The 25,786-nt window shown below is 45.5% G+C and overlaps 1 protein-coding gene across 2 annotated transcripts in view; it reads left to right on the plus strand.

Moving 5' to 3' along the window:
* The window catches only part of SVEP1 (sushi, von Willebrand factor type A, EGF and pentraxin domain containing 1), a 1,018,759-nt gene that overhangs the window by 931,129 nt on the left and 61,844 nt on the right, over positions 1 to 25,786 (plus strand). For both annotated transcript variants that reach the window (XM_086962106.1, XM_086962105.1), the window contains 2 exons: positions 14,255 to 14,431; positions 17,246 to 17,416. In XM_086962106.1, the coding sequence (XP_086818232.1) occupies positions 14,255 to 14,431; positions 17,246 to 17,416 (348 nt within the window). The remainder of the gene's footprint in view (positions 1 to 14,254; positions 14,432 to 17,245; positions 17,417 to 25,786) is intronic.

A 25,786-nucleotide genomic window follows, 5' to 3' on the forward strand; every position in this document is an offset into this window, starting at 1 on the left:
TAGAAGGGGCAGGTCTGTATATAAATTCAACGATTCAACGATACATTTGCCTTTTTAAAGGTATGACTGCATTTTTCAAGCAATAAATTCTGATTCACTGTGTGGTCGTGGAAGACCAAGCTGCCATTGGAAATCCATGACAGGTATTTCTAGACCAGCTCTCCTTGCACATTAGAGCAGTGGGCACACAATAGCCGTTCTGCTAAGCTTTGGCTCACAGGTACCCTGTGGGGGAAGATACGGGGCCTACTCGTGCCAGCAGGATTCACCTCATTCACTCACATCACCCATGGAAGTTGCATTTGAATCATGTAGGCTTTAACAAGTTTGTGCGTGGCAGTGCAGAGAAGTAAATGTTTACTTCTATGCTCTTCTTACATCTTACACAAGCAGTGCAATAAGTGGGGTTTATGAAGTGCAATTTTCTCCTCTCTCAACATTAGGTGTACCACTGTACCAGCCCTATTCCCAAGTAGGACTGGGATAGTGGAATGGGATGTGTGCAGTGGGACAGCAAGATAGCAAAATGGCCCTAATACAAGCGAGAAAAAGGCCCCCCTGACAAGAGTCGTGGTGAAATATAGTCATAATTGGTGTATAGTGGACCGCACAGGCCCATTTTCCTTGTTGCCTCTGCACCTGCTGCACTATTGCTCTCTGGCAGTCCTGAATGTGTGGCAGGTGCACTTTATTCCTATGAGAAACAAGAAGGCAACAAGATCTGTGCCTGCTCTACATCTGATCTTATGTAAAATGTGATTTCCAATCATCCACCAGCACAGAAAATGACATCACTACATTTCCCACCATCCTTCTGGCAAGATTTCCCATCATCCGTCTGAATAGGAAGTGGCATCACGGTTTTCCTTCCAACACTGTATTTTAAAGAAGACACCAAGCAAGAAGACTTTATTGCACAGAAAGTAACATTACAGGATTTCCAGTCATCCATCTGCACAGGAAATTACATCATTGGATTTTCCATCCTCTATTTGCACCGGAATTGACATCACTAGTTCTCTCATAGGGGATTTCTATGTATGGCCATAAGGTATGAATAGTCCCGCCATGTGCGGGGACCCCAGAGCATTTTATCCAAATATGTTCTTAGGTGGTGAAGTTCGCCTTTCTTCTGGAAGGCCTTGAAAAAAATCACAGAAGAATGTCATAATGCAGTCTAAAATAAGGTCACTCAGGTCAGAGTTCTTCATCTTGTAATGGCAAAAGAAGGGACTGTAAGAATATATGCTCTCAGAATATATCTTTTTTGAAATAGCACAGAAAAAGAACCTTCACAAAGATGTTTGCTATGAATAGACAGATGTGAAGAAGTGCCTGGCCCTGTAGCCCATAGGCTGCCATTATAAAAATAGAAAAAGAAAACTGTGCCTTTAAGAGCAGAGAGAGCACCAGTATCTATCATGCTCATCTAGAGTCAGTTACCTCAGTTCTTTTTATCCAGCTCCTTTTGACAGGACCCTTGGAGCATTGAACTCGACATTTTTAGTTTTTTTTCTTTAATTTAACTCACTGTCTTTTGCTTAACTCCACGTCTTTTGTCCTTCTCTGTGGAGCAAAGTGTTTTTCTCTGAAGAAAATAGCTTTTTCCCATTCATAATGCCATCTCTTTCTGACAAATGGCCTAGATGTGGCAGAAAAAAAGCTAAAACAGACCTTCATGAAGTCTGTATTTTGTGTTTGCCTTCCTCTCATCTTCCTAGCTCCTGTGACATCTGCAAGACCTTCTCCAGACATACCCTATGTGATAGGGAGACGATTCGCCTGCAGGGAAGAGAGAGGAAAACAGCAGGTAGTCAATGGGATCGCATAGCTGTTACCTAAAACCCCAGCGGACGTCGGAGGTCTGAGAGGCCAACGAGAAAACGCTGCGGTCCCGATCAACATTGAGGAGGTCCACATCAAGTTGGTCGACTTCGAGAGGAGGTACGGCGCCGACATTTTCGCCATCATTGACTGGCTTGACGTAGAAGAAACGCTGGTGCTCGTCGTCGAGGACCACTAGAATAACATTGAGTGCCACTTCACACTGACAACCAACGTTGAGACAAGTGTCAACTTCGAGATATACTGACTCACCGTCGCTGATTGGTCAACTTCGAGAACTCGCTCTTCGTCGAGTGGTCGCCGCTGATGGATGACATCGAGGAGCAGATCTTCGTTAAAAAGTCGATGGCGAAGATCAACGTCAAGGCGAGGAAAGGCATCTAAAAGAAGGAGAATCTACTCCTCTTCAGACTCTCACTCCAGATCTCCTTCATTGGTGGAGATACCCGAGTCTTCCTCCCCCGGCATCACCTGCGCAGGTTCCCGCATTGCTGCCTCTTCTGGCTTTGCCTCCTCCTCCGCAGGTTCCAGTACCCCAACTTCCGGTGACTCCAATAATACCAGCACCGGTTCCTCCTGCTCCTGCGTTACCTCGGACCACAACTGCTCCTAGAAGATCACATTCGAGATTGCGCCGTTGATCTTGACATGGGCACTCACCATCCTCCACTAGATCAAGACATTCACAGCGCCACTCTTACCGCCTATCCAGATCACATTCACGCTCCCACCACCTTAGAGACACATCCTCCTCTACCAGAGACTACTGTACAGACATCTGATTCACCACAACCTCAGTCCTAACTGATTGATGACATTATTACCTTTCAAGAGGTCCTGGTTCGTGGCTCAACTAAACTGAACATTCTTATTCAGACTCCTGCTCCATCAATGTCTGTTATTTTTTAAACACTCCATCAATGCACGCCGTCTAAAACACAACTACCTCTAGTGCCAGGCCTGCTCGATCCAGCCATGGAGTTGTTCCTCACGCCGGCGGCGGCAAAATCTTCACTGTCAGGGCTCCTCAAGAAATACCGCCCACCTGAACAGGATCCTCTGTTCTTCTGGTATTATCCACCTCCTGATTCAGTGGTAATTCGGTGTGTACGAAAGTCTCAAGCTAACTCTTCATCTACATCTCCTCCTGATAAGGAAAGCAAAAAGATGGATTCATCAGCATGCAAAATCTGCAACACAGCCGCTACATCCATGAAAGTGAAAGTGAAAAAGTTTTTATTGTTTCAGTTAATTAAAACCACAACAATACATTTTAAAAATCGACTAATGTGTTTAAAATTTCTTAATATATAAGTGCAATCTCTGTTAGTATATTCTATAACGTCTAATACCGAGTTTGTTATTTGAAATCAAATGAAGAATGATTAAAATGCAGTCTGTATAGCTTTAGTTCTAAAGTTCTTGATTTTTTGCTCTTTTAATGTTCCGGAAAGCTCACTCCCCGAGCTACCACAGTTGTTTTATCCCTTTGTTGACAGGGTGCCGCAGTGTATTTTAGCGCTTGAGAGTGGGCTGCAAGGAACTTTAGTAGTAGGCAGTTCAATCGCGTGTCTACTGGGTTCAAGGTTGCCATAATTGCAGATCTGCATGTTCTTATACCCCGCTCGTTCATAGACTTTTTTAAAAGAGAACTTCGAGCTTGAGCTAGATTCGGGAAGATACAGACAAAGTGAATGAAGTCCTTGTTGCTCCTCCCGCATAGTCTGCAGATTTTCGGTCCATCATGCACCCAGATTGGTTGGTCCATAATCGATGGAAATTTCCCAAAACGGAGTCCCATTAGTTTCTGTTTTCTGTGAGCTGAGAATGTGATTGTTAGGTATGGGGCTGCCGCGAGTGTTTTGTAATTTGATATAACCATCCATGCGTGTTTTCTGGTACTAAACGTGGCTTTATCAAGTACGAGGGAATGGAATTTTGTTGACTTGTTTATAGCCTGTTTGAACGCTGGGTAAGGCAGGTTAAGTTCCCAAAGTTTTCTTGTTCCAGTCTCAGTTATGGATTTTTCAAGATACTGATTATATGGGGACTTAGCGTCAGATCTTATTTCTTCCCATAGTGCTTGGTGCAATTCCGAGGCTGACGTGTTCTGTTTCAGTGTGTACCAGTACTTAATACTTGCGTACTTTCTTCCCACTGTTTCATTTACTGTTCCGAATTCTAACCTCGTCTGAGCTGGTGAGGCTCCCTGTTGTATTTGGAAGGTGGATTTAAAGATGGCTGTCTGCATTTTGTTAAGTAGGTCCACATCTTTCCCAAGCAGTCCTACACTGCTATATGACAGGGTTGGAAGAACTTTTGCTTTTATTGTTGCCAGTAGAGGTTTATATGATGGCCCGTGAGCTTTTTGGCCAAAGATCTAAAAGCAAATGAAAGTGAATTTGATCTCTGGGTGATGTACGACAGTTGCTGCTGAAGGCTGTGTCGATTATCAATGTAGAAGCCCAAGTACTTGAAGTTGGACTCAGCCTCTAGCTTTGTTCCCTCCAGATAGAGGCATGTGCTGGCTGTCCGCTGCCTGGTGATAAGCATTGTTTTTGTTTTTGATGTGTTTATCTCCAAGTGGTTGTTCGTTATGAATTCTGCCAGCCCTACTAGTAACCTTTGGATGCCAGTCTTCGTTAGGTTCAACAGTACCACATCGTCCGCATAGGATAAATGTGTTAGCGGAATGGAGCCAAGTTTAGGTGGATGGGATGGGATCTTATTTAGACTTGATGTTAGGTCCGCCATAAAAAGGTTAAAAAGATGGGGGGCTAGAACACATCCCTGCTTGAGACCTTTGCTGGTATTGATTTTTCTTGAGAGCCGTGTTCCGTTCCCCAATTTAACTTCCATCCAGGTGTTGGAATAAAGGAGTAAGATCCCCCTCAGGATTTTATACGGGATGTTCCAACTGTGCAATTTCCTCCATAAGATGTTCCAATCCACACTATCGAATGCTGCCTTTAAGTCAATAAAACATAAGTGAAGGGGCTGTTTTCTTCGGAGACATTTGTCAGCTAGTACTGAGAGCGACATAATATTAGTTCCTTAAGCCTGATTGGTTCAGCAGTATTCTCTTTGTGTTGTCGGACCAATTTATTAGATCTTCCAGTACGAGGGATGCAAAGTACTTCGCCTCCACATCTAGGAGGGCGATCAGTCTGTAATTAGCTGGGGATGTTCTGTCTCCTCCTTTAAAGATTGGTGAAATTATGGAGCCCTGCCAACTAGATGGTATTTGGTTTTTGCTTATTATTTCTTTAAATAATATTTTTAATTTTCTGCACCAAAAATCCGGATCGGTTTTACATCCATGAAAGCAGCCAGTGCACAGCCCCTTAGGACGATATGACCGCGTCTTGTGGAACTCAATCTTGCACTTCGCAGACCACCTCCCTAAAGAACATAGGCAAGATTTACTAGAAATAGTTCAAGAGGGTGCGATGGTCTTCAACCAAATAATCTGGGTAGCTGGAGACTCCTCGCTTCTGGCTGCTCATGGCTACTGCCATGGAATATCCCTATGTCGTCACGGATGGCTGCGGTTAATGTCTCTGAAACCTGATGCCCAAAAAACGCTACAGAACTTACCCTTTTCTGGCTCCACTCTTTTCTGTTCCAATGCTGACGACGGGATATCACGTATGAAAACAGAGATGGATACTTTGAAAGCGGTGGGGCTAGAGAAATCAAAAGAGCAGCAATGTTATTTTCGCCCCTACCACCGACGTTTCTCCGCTCAGAGGGTTCAAACTCCTCAATGGCAATCAAACAGATCACAACAGTACCAGTGGCTGTACCAACACTGCAAACCGCAGAGAGGTCGTAACTCCCAGCAAACGAATGCAGGAGTATGGCAACCCGCTGCATCAAAATCCTGAATCCTCTCTTCCCCCTCTTCTGTTACCCACTCCGATGGGGGAAGCATTGTAAATTATCTGCAGAGGGGAAAAACATCACAACAGACGCCTGGGTCTTGAATATTGTCAAACATGGCTATCGTCTCAGGGCCACTGCTCCACCTCCATCTATTCCTCGGAAGGCATCCACGTCTCGCCTAAAGCTTTTTCAGGAAGAAGTCAACATCCTGTACCACAACAAAGTGGTTGAAATTGTCCTGCGAAACCACCCTGGTCAAGGTGTCTACTCCCGATACTTCCTAGTGCAAAAGAAAAGGCAGACCCGAGTTCAGGCCAATTCTCGACCTTTGCATTGCAAACAAGTGGATCAAAAAGGGAAAATTCAGAATGTTGGCCTTGCATCAAATTTATCCTAAACTTCAAAAGATACACTGGCTCTGTGCGATAGATCTATACGACGTATATTTTCACACTCCGATAACAAAGCCTCATCGTAAGTTTCTCAGGATTGTCATGGACATTCTCCAAATGCATGGCAGTGGAGGCAGCGTACCTTCGGAAACAGGAAATCTTTGTATATCCTTACCTGGACGACTGGCTGATCAAAGCAGCCACATTCCCGGAAGCCCAAGAACATTCCCTAAGGACATGCAATCTGCTTCATCGCTTGGATCTACACGTCAATATACAAAGGTCCATTGCATCACCAGTTCAGAGTCTACATTACTTAGGAGCTACCTTCGACACCCTACACGAACAGATGTTTTCTTCAGAGGAACAACGGATATCCATTCTCCAAAAATGACACAACCTTCAGTGGATAACCCGTCCATCAGTACGCATAGTCTCCTCTCTCCTCAATGTCCTGCTGCTTATTCTCCCAACGCTTGTTTCCATATGCGTCCTCTCTAGGAATGTTTAGAGGATCAGTGGAACCAATTCTCTGGGAACTGAAACGACAAAATTACACTATCAACTCATGCAGTGGAATCTCTCCAGTTGTGGTGCTGATCAAAAAATCTCCTGTGCGGAATGCCCTTCCTCCCACTTATGCAGACACAGACTGTAGTCACAGATGCTTCTCTGCCCGGTTGGGGTACCCATATGTATCACTTACAAGTACAGAGTCTTTGGTCTCCCAGAGAACAAAAGTATCATTTCAACCTTCTAGAACTTCTGCAGTACACCTGACTGTCAAGGCTTTTCACCCGTCATTCACGACCAACAACCTGCTTGTTCTAACGGACGATACAACCACAACCCTGCTTGTTCACTACGAGCAGGGTGGAATGAGGTCCAGACCTCTGTCGCAGGAAGCCCAATCGATTTGGCATTGGCTTATTGCCTGGAATCTAACACTGGTAGCGGCTCACCTTCCAGGGGACCAGAACATCCAGGCAGATGCACTCAGCAGGGTTCTTGATGACAACCACGAGTGGGTACTGAACGAAGAAATCGCTGAAAGTATTTTCAGCCTGTGGGGTGAACCTTCTATAGAACTGTGCACCACAGAAGAAAACAAGAAATGGCATGACTTTGCCTCCAGATTTTACCATCCACGGTCTCTGGGCAATGCCCTAAGGATCGACTGGTCGAACAAATTTCTTTATGCTTTCCATCCAATACCATCAATACAGACAGTACTGCAGAAACTGGCGGCCTCAACAGCCCAGATAATACTCATCACCCCAGAATGGCCAAGACAATTGTGGTTCCCGGACCTCCTTCACCGGTCTATCGGTCCACATCTCAGAGTACCTTCCAGACAAGACCTCCTCACGTAGGTCAGAGGTAAACTACTACACCCCATCCTGTCATCTTTGAGTTTGGCAGCATGGCTCCTGAGATTGTTCAGTATGGTCATTTAAACCTGTCTCAGGATTGTATGGACATCCTAAAGGAAGCGAAGCGACCATCTACATGAGCAGCTTATGCTTTTAAATGGAAGTGATTCTGTATTTGGTGCTCTTCTAACCAGTTTGAACCCACTTCCTGCTAGGAAGATGCTATTCTTCCCTATTTACTGTCTCTCGCCGAGTCAGCCTCCAATACTCTTGAATAAGAGTCCATCTTTCTGCTCTTTCAGCATACAGGAAAAGTTCTTCACAAATCTCTTTCTTTGGATTCCAGTCATTAAAGACTTCCTTTAGACGCCCTTCCCCTCCATGAGGGCTGACGTAGTACAGTCTCGTCTCAGGCTTCCTCCCTTTCAGCACATGCTTTGTTACAGCATCTCACATGGAAAATTGTTTTCCTAGTGGCCATTACATCAGCAAGGAAAGTTTGTGAGATTCTCTCTTAATTGGCCCCAGATTTCCACGTGAATCAAACCATTGCTTTGCCCACGTTCTTTTCAAGCCCTTCTTCTCCAGCGGAGAGGTCTCTCCATTTGCTGGACGTTCAAAGGGTACTAAAATTCTGTTTGGACAAGACTAAAATCATTCATAATTGTCAACAATTGTTCATCAATTATGGCCCAGTTCGCACAGGGTAAGCGACTTCTAAACATTCAATCTCTAAAAGGATTGTCTCTTGCATTCTCTGCTGCTATCAACTATCCAATAAATCCTTTTCTGCTGGGCCAAAAGCTCACACTATCAGGGGTAAGGCAGCTACTGCTGCCCTTATCAAGAATGTTATTTTAGCAGATATCTGTAAGGCAGCGACATGGAGGTCTATCCATACATTCACTAAGCATTACTGCCTTGACACAGATGCCAGAGTAGATGCATAAGTAGGTCAGGAATCTCTCACGAATCCTTTTACTTAGCGGGTTTCACATTTGGTACTTTTCTGTCTACTCCACCGCCTTAGGGGGTGTGAGCTTGCTACTCTATTCATCGCTTATGACTATACAGTGAAATTACCTACGAGAGAAGGTATAGTTTCTTACCTGTAATTCTAGTTCTCTTGTAGGGGTATTTCCAGGATAGTCAAAAGCAGCCCTCCCTCCTCCCTGGTGGAGTGGACACATTATCCCATGCTCCATTTACTATCAGGTGTCAAAACCCTTCAAAAAGAACTGAGGTAACTGCCTCTGGCTGAGCATGATTGGATACTGGTGGTCTCTCTGCTCTTAAAGTCACAGTTTTTGGTTTCTATACTTATAATGGCAGCCTATGGGCTACAGGGCCAGGTACATCTTCATATCTGTCTATTCATAGCAAAAGGCTTTGTGAAGGTTCTTTTTCTGTGCTATTGCAAAAAATATATATTCTGAGAGCATATATTCTCACAGTCCCTTCTTTTTCCATTACAAGATAAAGAACTCTGACCTCTGTGACCTTATCTTAGGCTGCATTATGACATTCTTAAGTGATTTTTTCAAGGCCTTCCTGACGAAAGGTGAACTTCTTCACTTAAGAACATATTTGGATAAAGTCCCCTGGGGTCCCCGCACATGGGTGGGACTATTCATTGCTTATGTCTATCATGGAAATACCCCTACGAGAGAACTAGAATTACAGGTAAAAAACTATACCTTTCCCATCAAAACTGTCTTCAAGAAGTGACTTCACTGCATTCTCTGTCATCCATCTGCGTTTCCCTTCATCCCTCTGCACGTAAAGTACATCACCCAATTTCCTATAATACATATGAAGTCAGATCGTTCCAACTACTCAAGAATTATACAGTAGACCCTGATGATCTCATCAATGATTGAACCTTCACTCACCTATCATTCAGTGGCAAAATCATTGGAAAACCAGTCTGTGTTCAGCTCCAACATCACATCAAGATTTATTATCTAACGGTCTGGCTTCAGATCATGCTATAGCAGGGCTGGCTGCTATTTTATACATAGTAAGCACTGTCCTCTTGACCACTGATGAAGATGACTTCACCTCCAGATATTGCTGGAACTCTCAGCTGCCTTCGACTCAATTGACCATCTCATCCTCATATGCACCCTTGAGTATCCATTAACATATACCAGCAATGTCCTTCACTGGTTCTCCTCTTACTTCAACAGACACCAGTTTGTTTACATGAGTAACTCAAGGTCATAAAAGATCCCTATCACCTGTGAAGTTCCAAAGGATTCCAATGTGTGTCCTTTCGCCTTTAACATTTGCACAGAGCCACTTGGTGCTCTAGTGAATGATAACATTGTCAAGATTGCCCATTATATAGATGAGACACACCTATACTTGCAAGTCTCCTCAGAGATCGAATGCCTCACATATTGCTGACACATCACCCAAACCTGGAACTAGCAGAAGTTCACCCAATCATGACAGAATTCTTGTTATTTTACAGAAACCACAAACAAGAACCAGTGCGAACCTGACTCACTGATTGAATCCTAATAGCTTCAACCCTCAACTTTCACTGATTGCCAGGTCACTTGGATTCACCCTGGACACCAGAGTCACCCCCAAGGAACAGATCTTCCGAAAAAGAAAGATGTCCTGGTGCTTGCTGTCTCTCTCTTCCAAAGAAACTCAAACCTTTGCTTCAGGAAGCAACTTCATACCTGCTATTGCAGTTCTTGTGCTCTTCAATCTGGATGGTGAAAATGACCTGCTCTATAGCCTGTCAAACTCCATGCCGACACCCCGAGAGACTCCTTCATGCTGCAGCATGTCTCTTCCAAGGCCTGAAAAATATGATCAGAACACCCCCATCCTGATGGAACTCCATTGGTTCTCTTTGCTAGCTCACATCAACTTCAAAACCAGTTGCATCATTTACAAAGCCATGACAACCAGCACCCTCAGTTATCATGCAGACAAGCTCACCAGCTCTGGCAGGTCTTAGCGTACAACTGCCAGGAGACCATCAGACTGCAGACTAAGAAGTGTGAAATAGAAAAAAACAAGGCAGCAGACCGTTTCCATCTCTGCACAAAAGATCCTGAACACCCCTATCCATCAGTTCTACCCCAACACTGCTTCAATTTAGAAAAGAGTTAAATACACACTTCCTTAAACGGCACTACATCCCAATGCATTACCAACCACAACTCTTCTTCCTCTCCTAATACTCAATGACTTCAAGACTGTCTTTTACCATGTACAGCACTCCACTGCCTTTTGACTTTTTTAGGGGGTGAGGGGAATACAGATTGGGGGCCCACAAAGCTTTTCATGCATGCATAGATTTGTTTTTGAATGTGTGCTAACTGCATTTTGACTCCCTGTACAAAAGTAGGTGTGGAAAAATTATTTGGGGATGACCCTCTTGCCTTTTTGTTAGCACATGCAAAATTGACAAAAAAATCGCTGATGACTTGCTATTGTATAAAGGAGTTCATGAATTCTGAGTGCCCTTTTTACTAATTTCTAGCACAATGCGAGGCAGCATCCATCTTGCTATGCTGCATTGCATTAGGGGGATAGAGCATTGCCGAGCCATATCTACTAAAATTTAGTGCAGCTGCTCACTTAACAGCAGTGATGCACAGTTAGGTTGCCTAGGACTTCAGCAATTGGTAAAGGGAACTACTCACCAGGCGGGACACACACTAGACGGTGTGTTTACCAATAACTCTCTCATCACGATATTAGACACTTTACCCCTTACCTGGACTGATCATAGGGCCATTATATTTGGTATTGACACTCGCCCAGTTAACCTCCCCGCTTCCAGACCACCTAGCAGGGCAGCAATTCGTGCCTGGAAGAATGCTGACATCCCTCAGATGGCAAATATCCTGACATTATCCTCCCCTACTATAGGGTCCAACCCTGTCCCCTCAGCTTCTGACTTCCAAGACTGGATTAGGAACGCTGCTGATCAGGTCGCCCCGGAAAAGTCCATCCAACCTAACAGAAGGTCGCCATCGGCGGCATGGTACACAGAAGAGCTTAGACTTCACCGACAACATTGTCGGAATTTAGAAAGACGCTGGAGGAAATCCTATTGCCCCATAGCTAAGCAATCATACAAAGATGCCTTAACTATATATAAAAAGGCCATCACTACTCGGAAAACGACTTTCTTCTCGACCCAAATAGACAATGCTAGGAATTCGGCCAGAGAACTGTTTTTAGTGGTCAATTCCCTATCTACACCTCCGTCGGGTTTCGGAGTAGAACCCTCCCAACTGTTCTGTAACGCACTGTCCACTTTTTTTATCTCTAAAGTGGCAGATATATATGCATCCTTTGGTGGAGATGCAGGGGCCAGATCCACTGCCAGCAGTAAGGAAACTCCCCATACTATCCATGACCCTCTCTCTTCATTTGCTGACACCTCAGAAGACCAAATTAGCAGACTTATTTCCATCACCAAGTCTGGATCCCCTTTGGACCCATGCCCCCCCTCAGTGATGGCTAATTTAAGTGAGGTGATTTCTCACCCACTTATGGAAATCTGCAACACTGCCTTTCAAACCGGCTGTTATCCAGCCCCGTGGAAGAAGGCAGTGATTAAGCCTCTTTTGAAGAAGCCCTCCCTGGATCCCTCCGCTTTGGTCAGCTATAGACCCATTGCCTGTCTCCCCTTCCCGGCCAAAATTTGCGAAGCTCTGATGAATATACAGCTCTCAGAGTACGTCGATACTCACCAACTCTTAGACGAAACACAGTTTGGCTTCAGGAAGGGACACGGGACGGAGACCGCTCTAATAAAAGCCTCTGATGAAATTAGAACCATCATGGATCAGGGAGGAGCGGCCATCCTAATTCTTCTGGATCTGTCCGCAGCATTCGACACGGTCGACCATGCTATTTTGGTCGACCGTGTCACAGCTCTGGGGATAGACGGGGCCTTCCTGGCCGACCGCACCCAGACAGTCAAGTTGGGTAATTTCTACTCTCCCGTCTCTGCACTACCATGTGGAGTACCACAAGGCTCCTCGCTAAGTCCCACGTTATTTAACATCTACGTAGCGGACTTAGCGAGGGCAATAAAGGCCTATGGGGTGCGATTAACTTCCTACGCAGACGATACCCAACTGGTGCTGGCGATCCACAAGAATGGCACAGCAGTGGCAGCCAATTTTCAGGAGGCCATGCTTGCTGTCAGTATGTGGATGTCCTCCAATTGCCTAAGGCTTAACTCGGATAAAACCGAGGTTATGACCTTTGGCAACCTCGCCCCAGAATGGTCCTCCATCTGGTGGCCCAACCAACTGGGCTCTCCACCCGTCCCAGTGGTAAAAGCGAGGAACTTGGGAGTCATCTTTGACAGCAAACTGACTTTCAACCTTCATGTCAATAAGGTTGTCTCCTCTGCTTTCTTCACTCTAAAGAAAATAAAGAAATTGCTGCCTTATCTCCCCACCTCTGCTGGGAAGACCCTAGTTACCACTCTGCTATTCTCCAAAATTGATTATGGAAATGCCCTCTTCCTCAACACCCAGAAACTTGTGCTGTCAAAGCTACAGTCTGTACAGAACGCGGCTGCCAGAATTCTCTTAAACATTCCTCGCCGCCAGCCTACTACCCTTGCTATTCGCCAGCTTCATTGGCTCAGAGTAGAGAGCCGTATTAAGTTCAAGGCCCTCTGCATTGCCTACAAGGCAGTGCATGGCATAGGACCTAAATTCTTGACTCAGGCACTCCAGCTGTACACCCCCAAAAGACTGCTGAGATCTGCTAATACTTGCCATCTACCTGTACCTCGCACTAGAACGGCAACCTGGGGAGATCTTCGCTTTTTAGTGGCAGCACCAAAACTTTGGAACCTTCTTCCACTAAATATCAAAAATGCCCCCAACCTGATGAGCTTCCGGAGGCTCGTAAAGACATGGCTGTTTGACCAGTGAACTCTATTATTGCGGTCCTGCTAGTTCACACATGCGCCGAGACACCCCAGGGTAATTGTTTGCGCAATAAAAATTTCAAAAATAAATAAATAAATAAATAGTGCAGCACACACAGACATTTGTAGTACAGAGCAAAGGTGTGTGCATGCTGTTTAGCATAGGTTTTATACTGGAAGGGTAACCATCCAGTACAAAATACTACGCCTAGACGAATTTTAAAACTTTGCACACATGCATTGTTTGAAAAGTTAGGAGAGATTAAAAGATTTATCCAATGTAATGCCTGCTCGAGGAGACATTTGATTAGCTCCTCACTCAGTTCACCCTTGTTAGTATATAGAGGTTTTACATCAGAAACCATGGATCGCAGTGTTGGAAATCTCTTACTTCAACCCATTGGACACCCCCTCAATGCAGAGTAGAACAACATAGTGCAAAGTGCTGTCTGTAAAACATTTCAGGCGGCTTTCCAGTGCAAATAATAGTGGGATGTTCATTCTTCAAATTTGTTTTGTAAGGGAGCACCTTGTTTTTACTGTTTTAACTATTGAAATGAGTTTGATTATGCACTTTTATTGCTGATTCGGGTTTGGGAACTGTTGCATCTTACTTTACAGCAGATCAGTCATTTGAGATGTAGTATAAACATAGCTGGATCTTTGACAATACCAGGGTTGAAGGACTAATGTAGGTGTAGGCAACAGAGTCCTTTAACTTACAATACTGCAGGCAACCTTAGTAGTGATGTCTCAACTCAAGGCCACCTACATTATCAATTGTTGATTATGCCATTATCATCATGAGAATTTTCTTCATTATTTATCTACAGCAAATCCTTGTCCAGTGCCTTTTATCATCCCTGAGTATGCTGTTGTATCTGAAACCGAATTTTTTGTTGGCCAGAACGTGTCCATTAAGTGCCAAAAGGGCTATCAGCTCCGCGGAGATGCTGTAATGACCTGCAACCCGGAAGAGACCTGGACACAGACAAGTGCCAAGTGTGCAAGTACGTACTCCTACAAAGATGGTGCGACTAGGGGGCAAACTTTTCTCCTTTGTGTTCTCTTAGAAACAGAGGGTCCTCATTGCATATCGCAGCTTTACTAAACCGGTACCCTTTGTGTACTATACACCTTTTGCTATCTGTACTTCTCAAGACTACATAAGAACTAGTAGCTCTCCGACTACTTTCAAGTCAGGAAACAGAAAATACTGGTTCAAACAAAATAAATCAATTTTTACTCTTTTTACTTATTTGTTTCATGAGAGTGCTGATCATCTACTAATTTATGAAATTTTCTTAAAAGATGATTATGGACCATTATAAGAAAACTCAATATTTACTGGGAGTTCAAATTCAAATTCGCTTTATTCGATTTTCATTTGCAGTACAAACCATAAAAGCATAATACAGGAATACGAAATTAATACATTTTGAACATTCTGTTTAAATTCATTGTTTAGGATGTACCAGAGCCATGTTGCATTGGCGCTCCCTTGCTCGTTTTACTGGGAGTTTGAACACACCCAGTCCCTTAAACAATAATGGAGAATTCTTTAACTAATTTGAACCAATCAAAACCAAATGCGGTGAACAATTCACATCTGAGTATTGGGGCATGAGGAAAATATGGTACTTATCAATATTCCCACAGGTAACATATATCTAAGCTCCTAGTTACAATGGTTGATCAAGGGAAAAGCAAGGGTCAGCTTCCATTGCCCCAAAAGAAGGTAACTCAATGAAATCCACCCCTCATACATTTTATAAAATCAGAACCCACTCTCATTAATAATAGTACTGCAAAAGTTATTTCTTTGTCTTTACAACAAACTGAAAATGAGAATCTAATTACATTGTTAAGGCATATGTTGTAAAGCAGTCCTTCAACCCAATTCCAAACAGCAATCTCGATGTATATGTAAAAAATGGACGAACTTCACAGTTCTTGGGGTGAAGCACGTTGCCTGTGATTGGTTATAATACAGGCAACAAGCAAATTTGAAGAATCAAATTTGCAATAATTACTTTCTAAACACTGTTGCAAAGGACCGGTCTGTGTCTTGCCTGAATGGAACGAACTGTGAAAATTCATCCAGCGTGGGGTTCTGGTTTACATAATATATAACCAAATAGAAAGGGGAGAGGATGTAGCCTTACGGCTAGAGCGGTCGACCTCAAAGCTGGGGAACAGGGTTTGAGTCTCCGCAACAACCCTCAATATCCTGTGATTCTGGGCAAATCAGGTAATCTCCCTGTGCGTAACAAAAATGAATGTGTCCATCTGTAGCAAAACTAGTACTAATGAAGAACACATAAGGGGTGCTAAGGTCAGTGGTGGCCTCAAATGTCTAACGTGTACTTGGAGCGTAGAGGTATAGACTGTAAGAATGAGAGAAGAGAGCAGACGTGAGCCCATCAGCCCACCCATTGGCGGTACTTCATCATCTGGGTTGAAAGAGCACCAGCCTGGTGTCTACTAGGTGTCTCACTAAGAAGGAAGTGTGAGTACAACAACTAGTATGTAGTTCGCCAGTGATGTAAAGTTGGGTAATAGTATCTCAAGGGCTCTGGGAAGTGAAAGAAAGTTGCAGTGTAGAAAGCAAATGTGCTATAAAGAAAGTGGTGAAATAAAATTGACGAGCATGGTGCCTAATAGACCTTTATTGAGACGGTCACCATGGTGCCAAAATTAAAAGCAGAGTGTAAAATGGATGTAAGTATATATTACCATTTTTAGATGGATCAATCGGTTGACATGTTTCAGCCTGGGAAGGCTTTCTTCAGGACCTAATGGGACACTACTGCAACTGTGATAGTAAGAATCAAAATACATACCATGCCAGAGACATTAACCTACCAGTCTCTTGTAGGTGAATTGGTAGGAGAGGAAGTCATGGTGTTTTAAGTTATTCTGCTCCTGAAACAAAAAAACTGTGTATACACCTAAAAAAGTACACGTGTTGTAAATATTAACAAGAAAATTTAATTTTGGAATTTAAGACATAGAGGGCCACAGAGCCAAGGCTCTGTTACTATAAACTGATTATTTAATTAATCACTCACCCGCACATTGGCTAGGAGATGGCCTCACCTCGCCTGGCGCTCGCTCAGGACAATACGGCGCCGCTCTAGTGAGAAATAGAAAAAGGGAAAGAACACCAACAGAATAACTGATTTTGCTGGAATCCATCTATTTCTATTACCACTAAGTGTTTTAGAAGAAGAATGTGGCAGGACATGGGTATTTGCTGGCCAACTGTAACTGATGTTGAGACAATGTATCGAATTAGTAAACATTTCTTTAAAAAAATTCTTATGGTAACAGTCATGCTGTAAGCAAGTAGTAGGTTCTGTATGTAGACTCCCCATATCATGATAACTAGGCAAAAGAAGACTCAGCAATAAATCTATTTGAGTCTCCTAGAAAAATTCAGTACGCTTCAGTAAGTTAAGACTATCAAGCTTAAGAACAGGAAGAAGAGAGATGCCCATGGGGTCAAAAGTAAAACAAGCCTGCCACGAAACCATTAGAGGGATCCAGTAGCAGACTATGACTCAGGAGCTAGCAAACACTCACCTGTCCGTCGGTACCTCGATGCCCTACTGAGTCGAGGGGAAGGTAACTCCACGGACAGGGATAGCTGTTTTAGTATCATAAGGGCGGACCAGAGAGTAAACTTGTAATTGCCACGTGAATGAAGCAAAAAACTAGTACTCACGTAAAGTGCTCTATAAAACTTTTTTTTTAAAATAAAAATGTAGTGTCTTATTTTAAATCTTTATTGTGTACTTGTTTATGTATTTTTTTTGTTTTAGAAATATCTTGTGGCCTCCCTCCTCGTGTACCAAATGGAATAATCAGAGGATCGTTCTATAACTATGGTGACATGCTGACATACTCTTGCTATAGTGGGTACATGCTTGAAGGGTCTCTTCGTAGTGTTTGTTTGGAAAATGAGACATGGACAGCAGCACCAGTCTGCAAGGGTAAGTAATATGTCAAATTTAGCAATATTGTGTTGAGGCTGATGTGTGCACTAAAAGAAGATATGAATATCATGCTTCATGCAGAGTGTTCTTGTCTAAGTCAGATGAGAATTCTCATGATATTCTACCTAAAAATAGATGTCTAATAATATATCAGATCTAAATTTTTCTACTGAAGAATGGCATTTTAATGTGTACATTTTTAGATATTTGGAAACTGGAAGTGCTTTCTATACGTTCTAAGGCCTTCATTATAAGTGTTATTCCCAAATTGTGAAATATTGAAGTATTCCATAATGCAACGAGTTCCCTCTGGCTCAGCAATCAAAATTCTAACTGTTTGCATGATAAGCCTATCAGGAAAAACATGTATTTATTATTTAGTTATATAGTGAGCTCTGTGTTGTACTCCTCATCAGATCAGACACGTCTGAGTTTGTTGGAAAAAAAGTCACATAACAGAAATACAAAGAAGCAAGAGTTAAAGTCCAGCTACTCCCCTTCTTGAAATTGGAACCCTCTCAACAACTATCAAATGGAACTACTGACTAGCGTTGTTCCCCATTTTCAGACTTTCAACACACAAACATCTTCCTCCATCCTTTAGCCTCTTGAAGGATCTTTTTTGGATAAGATGAGAATAGCATTATTGTAAGCTTTTAGCTGATATGTATGAAGTATGCACACATGCATGTCTGCATACAATGATAGGTAGGTACATAGAATGGATGAAGGGATAGATGGTTGGGTGAATGGATGGCTATATAATGGATTGATGGATGGAGTAACGAGGTGACAGATTTTGAAGATATCTTGGACCTTTTTGGCAATATGCTTTGTGCATAACACACAGTTATGTAATTGTGATTCCTTATTCCATGTGAGCCTTAAGACTAATAATAATACTGGTATCCATAATAGCAACATTACTAATGCTTTAGCAGTTCAAACGAAAGAGGTCTAAAATACAATTGAGTTGTTACGGCAACACTATCTGTAGCCCCATTAATATTCCTGGTGGTCGCAACTTGGTAGTTATAGTTAGGTCAGCCTTTCCATTGACAGCCTGTTTGTTGGTTTGCTAATAACTTTAGCACCATTTGACCACTCTTTATGAAATGTTCACAAATAAAGTTCATCCACCTCAGATCCTTCTTGGAAAAGTTTGGAATGATTAATCAAGCAGGGGCTGAGAAAAAATGGGGATTCTAAAACCAAATTTGCAATCCATTTTCAATAGTCAATCAATCAATCAATCACTGACATTTATAGAGCGCACTACATACCCGTAGGGTCTCAAGGCGCTGGGGGTGGGGGGGTGCCGCTACTGCTCGAACAGCCAGGTCTTCAGCTTCTTCCTGAAGGAGAGGTGGTCTTGGGTCAGGCGCAGGTCGGTCGGGAGGGAGTTCCAGGTCTTGGCGGCCAGGTAGGAGAAGGACCTTCCTCCTGTAGTCGCTCTTCGGATGCGGGGGACGGCGGCGAGGGCGTGGTTGGCTGATCGGAGGTGGCGTTTGGGAGCGTAGAAGTTGATTCGGCTGTTGAGGTAGCTTGGGCCTTGGTCGTGTAGGGCTTTGTGTGCGTGGGTGAGGAGGCGGAAGGTGATTCTTTTGTTGACGGGGAGCCAGTGAAGGTCTCTCAGATGTCCGGAGATGTGGCTGGTTCGTGGGATGTCGAGGATGAGTCTGGCTGAGGCGTTCTGGATCCGCTGGAGTCTCTTCTGGAGCTTGGCGGTGGTACCGGCGTAGAGGGCGTTGCCGTAGTCCAGTCGGCTAGTGACGAGGGCCTGGGTGACGGTCTTCCTGGTCTCGGTGGGGATCCACCAGAAGATCTTCCGTAGCATGCGTAGGATGTTGAAGCACGCCGAGGAGACGTTGTTGACTTGCCTGGTCATGGAGAGGGAGGAGTCCAGGATGAAGCCCAGGTTGTGTGCATGGTCTGTCGGTTTGGGTGCAGTGCCCAGGGCGGGAGGCCACCAGGAGTCGTCCCAGGCAGAGGGTGAAGAGCCCAGGATGAGGACCTCCATCTTGTCCGAGTTCAGTTTCAGGCGGCTGGTCGTCATCCACTCGGCTACCTCTTTCATCCCTTCGTGCAAGTTGGCTCTGGCGGCGGCGGGGTCGTTGGTCAGGGAGAGGATCAGCTGGGTGTCGTCGGCGTAGGAGATTATGCTGAGGTTGTGTTGGCGTGCGATGGCCGCGAGGGGGCTCATGTAGACGTTGAAGAGGGTGGGGCTCAGTGAGGATCCTTGGGGGACGCCGCAGATGACTTCGGTGGCCTCTGACTTGTACGGTGGTAGGCGGACTCTCTGTGTTCTTCCGTCGAGGAAGGAGATGATCCATTCCAGCGCCTTGTCCTGGATTCCGACGTTGCTGAGGCGCTGTACTAGGGTGCGGTGGCAGACAGTGTCGAATGCCGCGGAGAGGTCTAGGAGGATGAGGGCCACTGTTTCTCCGTTGTCCATCAGGGCTCGGATGTCATCGTTGGCGGCGATGAGGGCGGTCTCGGTGCTGTGATTGGCTCGGAAGCCGGACTGTGAGGGGTCGAGGGATCCATTCGTCTCGAGGAAGGCAGCCATCTGCTTGTTGACGGTCTTCTCGATGACTTTGGCTGGAAACGGGAGGAGCGAGATGGGGCGGTAATTCTTGAGTTCGGTGGGGTCCGCTGTGGGTTTCTTGAGTAGAGCGCTGAGTTCGGCGTGCTTCCAGCTCTCAGGGAAGGTGGCAGTGTCGAAGGATGTGTTGATGATGTCTCGCACGTGGGGTGCGATGACAGCGTCGGCCTTGTTGAAGACGTGGTGAGGGCAGGGGTCGGTCGGTGATCCGGAGTGGATGGAGTTCATCGTGCGGATGGTGTCTTCGGTGCTGATCGGGGTCCAGGCGTGGAGGGTGGTGGTGGGGGGTGGTTGTTCGGTCTTGGTGTGCGTTGGTTGGTTGTTGAAGCTGTTGTGTATGTCCGCGATCTTGTTGTGGAAGTATGAAGCGAGGGAGTTGCAGAGGTCTTGCGATGGGGTGATGTCGTTGTTTCCTGCGCTGGGGTTGGATAGCTCTTTCACGATGTTGAAGAGTTCCTTGCAGTTGTGTGTGTTGTTGTCCAGCCGGTCCTTGAATGCAGTTTTTTTGGCGGCGCGGATCAGCTGGTGGTGCTTCCGGGTGGCCATCTTGAAGGTGGTCCTGTTGTCCGGCTTGGGTTCCCTTCTCCAGACTTTCTCGAGGGCTCGGCAGTTCTTCTTGGAGCTCTTGAGTTCGTCGGTGAACCACGGGGCTTTCTTGCTGCCGGGTCTGCTGGGCGGGGTCCTCAGCGGGGCGAGCTCGTCCGCGCAGGTGCTGATCCACTTCGTGAGGTTGTCGGCGGCCTGGCTGGGGTTCGCTGAGCTGGCAGGAGGGTGCTGGCTCAGGGAGGTGGCGAGCTGGTCTGCTGTGATCTTGTTCCAGCTTCTGCAGGCGGCCTGTTGCTGGTGGTGGTGGGTCGTCGTTCTCTTGAAGGTGAAGTGGACGCAGCTGTGGTCCGTCCATTGAAGCTCTGTGGCGTGGCTGAAGTCGATGTCTGTGCTGGAAGAGAAGACTGCGTCGAGTGTGTGTCCGGCGAGGTGGGTGGGGGTGGACACCAGCTGCTTGAGTCCAAGATTGGCGAGGTTGTCGAGCAGGGTGCTGGTGTTGCGGTTGTTGTTGTTCTCCAGGTGGAAGTTGAGGTCCCCCAGGAGGATGTAGTCAGCGGAGGGGAGGGCATGCGGGCTGACGAAGTCGGCGATGTCCTCGCTGAATTGTGTGCGTGGTCCCGGGGGTCGGTAGATCAGGGTGCCTCTGAGGGTGGTGTTCGGGTCGGTGTGGATCTGGAAATGCAGGTGTTCCGCAGTGGTCAGGGAGTTGTCGGTGCTCGTCGTGAGACGGATGGTGTTCCTGTGGATGATGGCGATGCCTCCTCCCATCTGGTTGGCGTTGCGGTCCCTCCGGACGATCTTGTAGCCCTCTGAGATAGCGATGGCGATGTCGGGAGCTGAAGAGGCGTTCATCCAGGTCTCTGTGAGGAAGGCAACGTCAGGGGCTGTGGCGTCTAGGAGGTTCCAGAGTTCAATGGCGTGTCTGTGGACGGAGCGGGTGTTGAGCAGGATGCACTTGAGGTGGGTGCTGCTGGAGTTCGACTTGGCGGGTGCTGGTGCGAGGCAGGTCCGGATGCAGGTGAATTTGCAGGCGTGGCAGCTGAAGGGTCCGTGGGTGCGTCGTGGTGCGGCTTTGTGGCATTCTGGGAGTCAGCCGGTGTTGAGTGCGATGAGGGTGGCGGCGGAGTACGTCAGGCGGGTCGGTCGGGGTCTTCGGTGGCCAGGGGTCCTGGCGCTGGTCGCGATCCGGTCGCGGACGGGCGCAGACGGGCTTACCTTTGGCGTGCCGTCGGCGCACAATCGGCGCACCCGCTGCGCGTGACCGCTGCGCGTTCGCACGGTCTCCATATAAGGCGAAGTGCGCGGGTGGGCGGAGCAGCTGGGAGGCGGGAGCGGGGAGGGTACAGAAGAGAAAAAGGGGCGGGGTAATCGGCGGTGGCGGGAAGCGGGGAGGGAGAGCGGAGGGCGGCGAGGTAGGCGGGCAAACAGGAAGGAAAAACGTTAACACGGGCACAAATTACAAATTACAATGATACAAGCACAAATTACAATGATACAAGCACAAATGGCTGGCAAAAACAAGACCAAATACTAACAAGCAAAGGCAGCCGGCAGCCGATCACGGACCACGCCGCTCGGAGGAGGGGGCGTGGTCAGCGGCAGCGAGGCAGGCGGCGAGGCAGTTAAGGCAGGGCAAGGGCCACACGCAGCAGCTGGTGGCCGTGCGGCGCGGGGGTGTCCCACAAGTGGGTCACACACTCACCTGCGTCGCACGGTCTCCATATAAGGCCAAGTGTGCGCAAGTCTGTTTTTAGGGAGCGTTCTTTAAAAGCTGTTGACTAGAAGTAAACCAAATTTGGTAGGAAGCTAGATTTTTGTCCAGAAAGCATACATTTTGTGATATGGTGTGAATCCATTCAGTTGCTTTTGAAAAATGAGGGTACACAATTATTCGTATATCTATATTGTTGGGCTCAAGAGAGTCCTTCAAACCCAATTTATGAAAATAGAGGTTCCTGATTGGCCCTGGGGAATTTTTTTAACCTTGGGCCATCTTGCTCCTGTGGAAGCAAGACTCTGATTGGCTGCCAGCAACATGAAGAAAAATATTGCTGACAACCATTACAGAACTCAGTGACTTAGTCCCCTGTATTTTAATTTAAAAACAAAATATATTAAATTGGTAGGGATACCCTTCCCCCTAGTCTTTGAAGGAGGATCCCCTTAGTCTCACAACAGAAAACAAATCATACTTTTTGCTGCGATTGCATGGGTCTCCCAGGGGATTGTGGCAAAAATAAAAAAACTAATATGGTCACCACCATTAAAACATTTTGGGGAAGGGGTCTGAGTGGGCTCCCCTCCCCAAGCCGATTTTGGGCCCAGGGCTCCCTAACCTCCAGGGCCAAATAATAAGTAGAGGGACCCCCCTGCCAGAGCCTTCATATGTCCTGAGGACCCAATCCCTGGGACCAAAATTAATAATAATGAAGGAGGCATGCTGAGACCCCATTCCCCAGGGTTAAACAATAAATAGAGGGGAGAGGAGCATGCAGCTCCCCTTCCCAAGCCTTACAAGGCCCGAAGATCCCAATTCCCTGGGGCCTGCCCTTTAACTGGACAATGGTTTTCCCTGTCCTCTGTACCACAAGCAAGTAAATAAAATGTGCTCCCATCCAGCGGGAGCTTTGAAAATACTCCAGCCGGTAGAAGCACACTTCTGTTTTCCTGCCCCCACTCTTATGGGCAGGGAAACTCTCAACTCTCCTGCCCATCAGGAGCAAGCAGAAGTAGCTGCTCCCACCTGGCAGGAGAAATGACGTCTCCTGTGCAGGAGCTGCCTGCGGCCACAGGGCCCTGGAACTCTCGCAGCAGCCCCCAATGTTATGTGTGGCCCCAGGTGATGAAACCCATTAGCTTGAGGAGAGGGGACAAGCTACCCCATCCCTGATAGTAAGGTATTTGGCCCTGGGGAATGGGGTCCCTGGGTCCTCTTGAGGATTGGGTGGGGGAACAGGAGACCCTTTCCCTAAAATTGATGTATGGCCCCAGGGGATGGGGTCCCTATGGCCCATTTGATCTGTGGCACGGGCCTCTTAAGGCTAGGGTGGAGTCCCCGGGGCTTTCAATCCCTTCCCTTTTTAAAAGCAAAAGTCCCCATGATACCCAGGTCCATCAGTGGCTTGGGAAGGGGGCTGCACAATCCCCTCTCCCAGCGGGCCGTTGCACACACCCAGAGGCTGTTTGCAGCATGGAGTTGCTCGACTGTGAGGGGCTGGCTGCAGGGCCAGGCCTCAGGCCTGTGGCCAACCCTCTGCTGTACATGGCAAATGTGATTTGATGTAATATCACGAGGACCTGAATGTTTGGGTTAGGTATGCACACTCATTTATAATCTTATTCTAAAATCGTAAAACTGGTAGTATAATATAATACCCTGAGATGGTAATAATAACATGAATGCACATTTAATAGAACATTGCTACTGCCATTTCTTTGCTTGTGGAAACTATTAACCCATCAACATGTTGTGTTTACTACATTGCCCAAATCTGTGTCAACAGAATAAATGTACAGCCTGGTGTAGTACATGTAATGCATGCATGCATTTAAAAACATGTAAACGTGTTTCTCATTGATAATTGTAAACCATCTACCTTCTGATCTTTGGTGAAACCCCTTAACACATCTGCAGGAAATAGTATAAGGGGTTTTGTGTATTTTCCTTTTATATATTTTCCTCTAGAATATAGCTATTCTACAGCTTTATTTACATTGCAGATGCCTTGTCTCAAAATATGTGACTTCCCTTATGAATGGTGAGTCATGCAGCAATTGCTGTTGATCACATCAACTTCCTGAAAACATGTTCTTTAATCTGATTATCTGGCCACTGGTTATCAGGCCAATGCCAGTTCTTATCATGGGGCATTTTAGCTTTCTTGCCCATTAACTATAATTTCTATGAGAAAACAAAACCTTGTTTTGTTAATTTCTGAAGGAAATGTTTTTTCAGCTTTGATTTCATCAAGATGGCTTTAGTAGTGCCACAGTTTTGTTATAAATACAGAATGTTAGTGCTCTAGTTGTTCTTTTAAACACTGTGGGAAACTGCAGTAGAACACTGGGGCATCAATCAAATGTTATTGGAAGTACATGTTCTACCCACAATTTCAGAGCTTATTCTCAAATGGATAAGTAAGATAGTGTAAACCTATAAAAATTGTGCTCTTGTTTTAGATTCTGGAGTTCATCCCATGACCTGTTTGAGAAAATCATGAGAGATAACAGTTTGGATCCGATATTGGTCATAAGATCTAGCAGGATATCAGCATTTTTCACAGGGGAAAATCACCTTAGAAAAAATCACAATTCCAAAAATTATTATAGTACTACCAACAAATGATTTATATAGTGATGAAAATCTGCCATCACCTGTTTTATGTGCTGTGCTCCTTTTTGTCACCCTTATAATCAGGATTTCACAGCATGCCTTTCAGTGGGGGGCATGCCCTCGATTTCTGCTATGGCTACCACAGCATGTTTGGACTCCCTTCACATGTTCCTTGGGGTCAGAGTGTGCTCACCCTGCCCACCTCATATTTTTGTATTCTTTTTCAGGATGCAGGGAACACATCTCTGAGTCCTGTAATGGCTGACATAAAATATTGTTCAGGTTATGGCCAGCCAGCCAGTATTTACTAGTCCCCTTTAAAATGACCAATCACAGCATATCTGGAAACCAACAGTACAAATATCACTATTTCCTTCTCCTAAATGACTACTCTGAGCACATCTTTCAACAAGGTTTTACCAAATATGGCTGACCAGATTTACAGAAAATAATCAAAAGAGCACATCCTGAGTAAAGTTCTAATTGTTTTCAAAATTTGGTGTAGTTCTGTTCATCTATTTTTTCTGTTTCTCTTCCCAAACTTTCACTTGGGAATTACAATGATCTTTTTATTGCAGTTTTAATTATATTGGTTTGATCTGCTATAATATGTTTCTCTTTCATGAATGGGGGACACATTGGCAAAGCCAGTTGGCCTGCCTTTTGATAAATACACAACCCTGTACTCTTTCATTTGAGATGTCATCAGTGATATCATCAATGATGTCATTTAACATGCCACGAGAGAACAAAATTAACTCCCCAGCACATGTAAAATCTCAAATTGGTTTCCCCGTTATAACAACAACAAACAAATAATGTCTCCCACAGTAAAACAGACGTAAAACGTCTTTTGTTTCCTTTTTCAAGATTTATTCATGTA

Source organism: Lissotriton vulgaris, chromosome 3_1, assembly GCF_964263255.1.
Source record: "Lissotriton vulgaris chromosome 3_1, aLisVul1.2, whole genome shotgun sequence".
NCBI classification, from domain to species: Eukaryota; Metazoa; Chordata; class Amphibia; order Caudata; family Salamandridae; genus Lissotriton; species Lissotriton vulgaris.